Here is an 8,416-nt window from a genome sequence, read left to right as displayed (position 1 = left end):
AAACAATTCTGACACCAATGTCACGTGTCTTGAGTTCGAAGCTCGTTGGTCACGTGTGTAAGTTCTAATCCCACTTCTGACACCAGTTTAACGCGTATCGGGCGTATATCGCGACAAATAACTTCACGATGTATTTGGTATAGCGAATTTTATTTCACATTCGCACTTACAGTCACCCAAATTACCGATTTACGATTACTGATATCTGCAGTATCACAATTAGTACACTCCAAATGCCAGAATACAACTGATTAGTTGCTGGCTAACTCGGAACTAACTCGGAGGTAGCTCGAGGACTCACTCGGCGGTAGCTCCAGGACTGACTGTGAATAGCCTTCGCTGCTCCTTATGTAGCCTTGATCGGACAATTGTCGTCTGGTGCCTTGTTGCTAGCCACGCTGTCCGGAGTTGTTGACTGCTGCCTAGCAACCGCGATATCCCTCGGTGACGTCACTGCTATTGCGCGTTGCATAGCTACCAGGATGCGCGGTGATTACTTGCCTATTACGCGAGCGCTACGTTACCGCTACGTGCAGCTGGGGAGGTAGGGGCCAACATGTCACAAGTATTCATTCATGTCGCTGTAGTTATTAAAGGATCAGATTTTATGTTCATGGCATTGTGATTATATTGTATGTATGTATTGATATTGACCAAACACATTGTAATAGTAGTTTCTGCCTGTATTGATATATCCTTCTGAAGATGGTCTCTAAGACCGAAATATGAAACATGCCAAGGATGAGAGATTAAAAATGGAAGAAAGAAAAAACATCTTGTCACACTGGATGGAGTTGACTAACCTTTTACAATATTGCTAGTGTGATGGACCAGCATGAACCAAAACAAAGATGATGCATTTAATAAAAACGTTTCAATATTATAATTATATTATTATGTTAGTGGTGTTCTTTTTGCTATATGAAGGTGACTGGTCAGCATATGGAGTTTGTGATATTGTACGTGCATCTTTTTGTGTGTGTGTGTGTGTGTGTTTGTGGAGATGCTATACCTAAAATTTTTAAACATGAAGGTTTTCTTAATTGGGATTTTTACATCTTTATAATTATGGATTAACGTTTTAGCTACGTATTTTACTTACATATTAAATATATTGTTGTGTACATAGGAAGCTATTACATATGGGTTTCTCAGCTTTACATGTTTTGATAAATATTTGGTAATAATTTTGCATCTAGTTTTCTCCTCTTGGAAAGGTAGACTTATTGTCTACAGTATCATGCAATCCTTGTATGTATGTGTTATGTGTGTGTCAGTGCNGCAGCCGCGGCGCGCACTTGATTGTACGCACTGTATCATTGGAATATAACATAAGTTATTAATCCTAAAATCTCTTAAAAAGTATGAAACTTCTGTTCAACTGATTTCACTGTACAAAGTAAAATAGCATGCCATTATCTGCTTAGTTTTCTGTTGGTTTCAATAACCAATGCACAGTATCCCCTAGGATTACAAAATTTAGCATGACAGTAAAGCAAAAATATTCTTACAAATTTTGAATTAATGTCATATATGTATTACAAATTACAAACATAATGTTGAAATGAAGTGTTTATGGTATGTTTGAAAGTTTTAAGTACAGGGAGTCTATACTAGTGCTCTTTATGCAGAGAAATAGACCACTGAATTCCATAATTATTATCTATAAAATTTCTGATAGTCTTTCTACACAAATGGTAGCCTTTGTAGGAAGGTGGTTGACAAAAGTCATTCATTTCAAGATCTTCTTGTTTAAACGTTCATAATGACATGAAATATCATATTCCAGCACAACGAACAAAGAGTAGAATGAAAACTCCATTCATTTACTTGATAACTGATGATGTATCTCTTCTCGGGTTTTCCCTTTTGTTTCTGGTACAAAAATCATGATAAATATGGTACCCAATAAACATATGACAAGGAATGTCCCATAAGTCGCCTCTGAACCCATGTCATTTATCATAATGGGAAAGAACTTTGTGACAAAGAATGCCAGTGCCCAATTAAGGCAAACGGCAAATGAACTGACCCAATTTTTAGCTTCATTGCTTAAAAGTTCTGGCATCATAAACCAAGGAAGAGGTCCAAATCCAATTGAACAAGCTACTATGTATAAATTTACAGCAATCACAGGAAGCCACCCCATGAATGGAATATCTATTCCTTGTTTAAGGAGATAGAAACGAATTACCATTGCCAGCAAACACACTGCCATTCCTGCACCAGAAATTATGAGTAGGACTCTTCTTCCAACACGGTCAACTATGAATGAAGGTATGAAAGTCGCCATAAGTTGAATTATACCAACAATAATTGTGCACAGGTGAGGATTCAAGGAACTGCCAGCTACTTTGAAGATTTCGACAGTATAGGCTAGTACAGCATTCATTCCACACAGCTGACGAAAAGCCATTAAACCAAATATAATATTCATGGCCTTCGCTGTTGCAGATGTAAAAGAAATGTTCTTGAAGGATTTGCTTATCATGGCAGGTATAGATATTTTATCATTTGATGCAGAAGTATTGACTTTGGATGCCTTTATAAAGCTCTGCATTTCTTTCAGTTCATCCTGAATATCAGCACTATATTGACTACCAGCACCTCGAAGCCAACACAAAGATTTTTCAGCCTCGTCAATCCGGCCTTTGGAAAGAAGATAGATGGGTGACTCAGGCATCCAAAAGAATGAGACAGCAAACAGAACTGGAAGTATGGTGGATGCAATGGACATCCAAAGGTATGGGAGAACGGCACCAAAAATATAGACGTACAGAATGCCTACATTGAACATAAGGTCTAGATAAACACCCAAAGCACCTCGGATTCTGACTTCAGATATTTCCTCGCTGTAGAGGGGCGAAGCTACTGTGATAATACCACAAGTGAAGCCCAGAATGAACCGAGCCGTGTAAAGAACCAGAATCTGAAACAGAACAATAGGACAATGTTGATAGTAAACTGAATGTTCAAACCTTGGAGATTACATCTCAATAGATTAAAATTATTTTGTGAAATCTAAGCTTCTCATGGCAGTCACTATGAAGATTATATCTTGTGGGACATCACACCATGTAATCTGGTTGATATTTACCAACGTTTTGACGGAACCTGCAGCCTTAATCTCCATGGCAGGTATTATTATTATTATTATTTTCGAGGGGGTGGGTTTCCCAATGCACTGCAACCAGCAGGTGATCTATTGTGTGTCCCACTTTAATTATTCTACTAGTCGCCATGCCCTTCCAGTACTGGTGCTCGCTATCAGCCCCGTTCTGCCAGCGAGGTTTGCCCTCTCTGGCAGTGGTCCCCGATACTTCCCCATCTACCAGAGGAATTGGAATTGTCTCCTAGAGACATGAGGATCTTTCACGTGCCGTAAATCTACGACATGGGACCCACGGCTTAAAGTCCCTCCCGGAGGACTTGTTCCCTGAATTTTTCCGCCCTTAAAAATTCCATGACCTCTGCTGGGTTTGAACCCACGTACCTTGAGTCATGAGGTGGGAACGTTACCCCTAGACTACGGAGGCCGCTTCCATGGCAGGTAAGTTATACTCTTAAGATGGAGGCACAGCTGATTCCTCTGACACATTGATAAATATCTACCAGATTACCTGGTGCCACACTCCTGATGACAGCAACCCAATGTTTCCAATATCAAAACGGTCCGCTGGCTGCATATGACATTGGACTGGAATGTGACTTGTACACGTAAATAAACGATCAGCAGAACCTTGCTATGGGGTCCACATAATGAACAGAACTACACAGGCCTAATACCAATAGAGGATGTTCAAGGATCATGAACCTCTGAGTTCATGTTCTTTTCCTTGATCAGTATTATAAAGATAATTTGTATACAAATTTGATGTCTTTGGCAGACACTTCAATTCATTTTTTGTCTATATGACATACACTACTCCGGAAAAGGTAAATTGAAATCTTATAGGTGACTATCATAATATATCACCTAGGAGCTTAAACGGGATGGCCATGTAGTTGAGATGGGGAGAGAAGGAATATAAATGAAACTTCTACTTGGAAGACTGAGAAAGAGATCAGAGTATAACATGAAAGCACATTCTGACAAGAAAAGTTTGACAGGGAGGTGGATGGACATAACCCAGGACTGTGTCAGATAGAGAGCTTTGGTATTGGTAGCCTTTCTTACCATAATGTCAAGTAATTTTGTGTTAAAATGAAAACTGATAAGTACTAACATTATTAAAGAAACTGTACTGAAATAATTACATACTTCTTTCATATCATGAGTATTTATTACACTCTTGGGGCTAGAGGTTTCTCTGGAATCATCTATGCAACTACATGGTTTCATAATAGATAATACCACATTCGGGATGTTTACACATGTTTTCTCATCTAAGTGTAGGAACTGAGATCTGTGAATTAACTGTTGAATTGTAACATTTGGTTAGGTTAGACATGCATTCTTCATAGCCAACCTCAGTGGTTATGTGATCTGAGATGCATGATGTGTTCAAACACTATGATCAGGGGTTTCAATCTCACTGGAAGCATGGATGCATGTGTTTCTTCATGTTTATAATGTCCTCTGTAGGTAGAGGCCTTGAAACAGGCCAGCAGTCTGTTCAAGGAGTTCTACACACACTTTCAGAAATTAATTAAGAATTGGGACAGACTTGAGGGCCTAATCTGTAAAGCTGGCCTCTCTTCAATAAGCTTATTAAACAAATCTGACAATAATGTGACACTTCGATTACCTGATATGTATATACCTTCCATATGATATGAAAGTTAGTAAACTGCAAGAAAGACATATAATTATTCTTACATATCACCAAGTTCAAGTTTTAATAAGGAAAGAGTCTGGTACCACACATCTTTCATATTATGTCCATAGCTCTGTATGATGAGAAGTCTTTAAACAGTACATGGCTCCCTAGTGACAAAACAGCAGTAGAAACATACCACTTTATATAAATGTATATTATCTGGTATCCTAGAAATCTCAGGAAAATGGGAAGAAAGGGAACGTATGAGACAGACTTTATATTATAGAAGATGACCATGAAGAAACTAGGATTTTAATATCATGTTAGGAGGTTGAGTGAGATAGGCATATCTAGTTTACTGTACTTACAGAATTATTAGCAAGCACTATCATAACCCAGCCCAATAACATTGGAGCAGCCATGAGGAGAATCAAGAGTCGCCGGCCCAGCAGGTTGGCCAGGTACCCAGCTGGGATGGCCCCAACCAGTGAACCCAGTGGGGAGAGGGAACCGATCCAGGACCCTTCATCATATGTGATGCCTGGGATGGTGATATTGTCACTTAGGTTGTAGGGCTGCTCAAGGTGGGGGATACCTGCTGCAGTCCATCCGTCCACAGCACCGGCACAGGCAGCAGACATTGTCGCTACACATCCATCACATTCACGAACTCAGCAAGCAATTCAGGGACAGTATGATGTATACATGATTATGCAAATCTTCTGTTATAACAAAAGTTGTAACCCAAAAATATTTATTAAGGTACATACCTACCTAACTAACGAAAACCAACTATACAGAACAGAATATTTGTCAAGAAACTGGTAGTTATATATCTAATCAACAAATTTCCATCCTTTTATGGAACCAAAATGTTTGTTACTGTGTACACAAGAGCTCACCATTGGACCCTATATTGAGCTTGATAATTCCAGTCCATGTTCTGCTTTTTCAGTGTTCCATGAAGGCATAAGTAGGCATTATTTCCTATGCAAGGACATCCATAAGATAAGAAAATATACATTTAATTTTTCTTTTGATGGTGGTAAGTGATGTGCTACAGGAGCTACAATGTATGTTTAATTTATTATGGAAATAAACTGTAAATACATGTACAAACTCTGTGTGACATACTGCTAACATGTTAACAATTACAAAGCTGCTGATGGTGTGAAACTCTGAGGTTATATCCGGGGGGCGGGGGGGTAGTTGAGTAGTTGGAATTTGTACTATTAGAAATGAAGCACTAAATAGCAGATTTATAATTACCCATTTATAGCCCTTGGTTAGCTTCACCATATAATTGGATGTGTGCATGTGTGTGTGTAAGGAATAAGTGACATGTTCTCAGCTTACTGCTAATTTTTTAAGTTTACTGAGATAAACTGTTTATAATTTAGCGCATTTAGTAAAACATCTGCAACAACAAATAAGATACTTTACCAAGAACTGCAGCCAAGTGCTGAGGCCATATCTTCTTTCTTTTCTCAGGCTCTCCTGTTGGATCCACCACACAAATTTCCAATTGTTCCCTTGACATACTTTCAGGTCTCAGATATTGTAGTACTGAATGATAGCAACTCTTTAGCCTTAACATAAGAAAATAAGCAATTTCAGAACATTTGCTTTGTACTAATTCTTTCTATTGAATGACTATTGATCCAGCCATTCAATCACTCATCCATCCAATCCTCCAATCTCCCTCCTATCCAGTCAAACTTCCTTTCTTCCAGTCACTCACCCACCCTTTCACATATCCATCCATCCACCCACCCACCAATTTGTCCATTCATTATTGGATACATGACAACTCCAGTACCAATGCAGTGAGAACTGACTCTGTTCTTTCTTAAGGGCAATGTCAGAATGACTTGTGACATAAGAACAGGGTAGAATGGCAAACAGCTGTGGCTCATTACAACTATGACATGCTCTTCCATCAGAACTGTCTGCTTAGACAAGGACTGAAGCCAGGCCTTTCAAACGTGGGGTGATGCAGTAAACATTTATACACACAGCGCATACAGACACGGCACCTATCACAGCAACAGTGACCGAAGATGATCTTACTCGAGAAAATAGCAGTAGCTCAGTAAGTTAAGGGACCTGCTGCTACAGAATTCTGAGATTCATTACCATGCACACAAGATCCCACGCCACTGGACCCCACCATGGGTCAAGTGAATCCAGTCCACCCTCACCAAGAACAATTTTGATATCCTCCCTTCTAGAATTCTCTCTCCCAGTTGCCCCCCCTCTCTCGATCTGAGGTTATTGCATCAAAAGTGTACGTTCTGGCCAAGCCACCCTTCTTGAGTTATTCATCCTAATAATATTTGGTGAAGAGTGTACGTAAATTATGGATCTCTTCATTATGTAATTATCTCCAGCCTGCCATTACTTAGTCCCACCTGTAGTTGCTGATTCGGATTGGCTCAACCCATCACTATTAAGTAACGTATCAGGGCACTTACATTTTTTGCTTACTTTCTTTAGTTTAAAAAAATTAAAGGAGGTTTATGATATCACCTTGCTGTCTGTATATATAGTATAGAATAGCAGTAAATTGGGCCACACTGTAGAGCAGCTGGTGAGGCACTATCCTACAAGCCGAAAGGCCGCGGGTTCAAGTCCTGATGAGGTGGATTTTTCAATTGATCTAATACTTCCAGCCGCGCTATGGCCCTGTAGTCGACTCAGCCCCTAAGGCTGACAACCTTACAACCATTTGTGAGCCGATTGTCTAGAGAAAATATGGGAGCTTCAACGTCTCACAACCCCATGGGTCTTCACAGCCTGTTATAGGGACAGCTTTACCCCCCCCCCCGGAATGCTCCGGTACTTATTTCTGTTAGAGACTGAGTCGACCCCAGGGCCACACTGAGGCTGGAAGGATTAGGTAAATTGAAACAATTCAATGACCTCATCGGGAATCGAAGCCGCGACCTTCCGACATGTAGCATAGTACACCAACCGCGTTCCCCCTTTCCTGTAATTTATACAAGAACAAAATGAAAAGAAAAATACTGCGAATGTCTATGCCTGAGTCACTGGGCCTATTTTATAATAGTTACTGAACTAGTAGGTTGGTATGCATAAACTGAGTATGAAGATCATACTACTGAAGGTCTCTGTGACATCGTCTTCTTTTAATTGATATACTATACAATAACAAAATGGCTTCCAAAATACTAAAAGACTTCTGTTTCAATTACGTTCAACTTACTTACCATGTGACCACAAATGTGATAGTTACTGTTTGACAGAATACAGGCATACCTACAACTACCTACAACTTTCTTCTTAGGACGTTAAGTATATTATACAGTACCACTTTGACATATGCTATACTCCGTCTATTATGGGAGCGAGGGTGCGTTTTCGACAGTGACGTAGTCCGTTACGTCATCATTAGGAAGTTAAGTACTAGATTCTGCTTTCAACATTCTTCCGGTATTCATGCGCCGGCGAGACATTCAAACGTACTTACCCAGGAGGCCGTGCCATAGCTCAAGCGGTTAGTCACTGGCTTCCCACCGCGGCGGCCCGGGTTCGATCCCGGGTCTGGTCAAGTGGGATTTGTAGTGGACAAAGTGGCGCTGGGGGCAGGTTTTCTCATAGCACTTCAGTTTCCCCTGTCAATCTTCATTCCACCA

The 8,416-nt window shown here is 40.0% G+C and overlaps 1 protein-coding gene across 1 annotated transcript; it reads right to left on the bottom strand.

Annotated features, from left to right (window-relative positions):
- Positions 1 to 1,307: 1,307 nt before the first annotated feature.
- LOC111873777 (facilitated trehalose transporter Tret1-2 homolog) lies at positions 1,308 to 8,140 on the bottom strand. The gene is made up of 4 exons (XM_023868726.2): positions 7,991 to 8,140; positions 6,204 to 6,349; positions 5,129 to 5,406; positions 1,308 to 2,929 (listed from the first exon to the last, which is right to left on the bottom strand). Exons 1-4 carry the CDS (start codon positions 8,035 to 8,037, stop codon positions 1,823 to 1,825), a joined length of 1,578 nt encoding a protein of 525 aa, XP_023724494.1. The 5' UTR covers positions 8,038 to 8,140; the 3' UTR covers positions 1,308 to 1,822.
- Between the last annotated feature and the right edge of the window lie 276 nt (positions 8,141 to 8,416).

The sequence above is a fragment of the Cryptotermes secundus genome, unplaced genomic scaffold (genome assembly GCF_002891405.2).
Source record: "Cryptotermes secundus unplaced genomic scaffold, Csec_1.0 scaffold142, whole genome shotgun sequence".
Taxonomy (NCBI): Eukaryota; Metazoa; Arthropoda; class Insecta; order Blattodea; family Kalotermitidae; genus Cryptotermes; species Cryptotermes secundus.
Note: the sequence above shows the minus strand (reverse complement) of the source record. Positions and strands in the feature narration are given on the sequence as shown.

What these genes read in the sequence shown, in the direction of transcription:
- LOC111873777 (XM_023868726.2), bottom strand. Translation starts at nt 8,037, where the DNA reads ATGCCTGTATTCTGTCAAACAGTAACTATCACATTTGTGGTCACATG. An exon ending in ATCACATTTGTGGTCACATG is followed by an intron (nt 6,350 to 7,990) that starts GTAAGTAAGTTG and finishes TCTTATGTTAAG; the next exon opens with GCTAAAGAGTTGCTATCATT. An exon ending in TAGTGCTTGCTAATAATTCT is followed by an intron (nt 2,930 to 5,128) that starts GTAAGTACAGTA and finishes GTTCTGTTTCAG; the next exon opens with ATTCTGGTTCTTTACACGGC.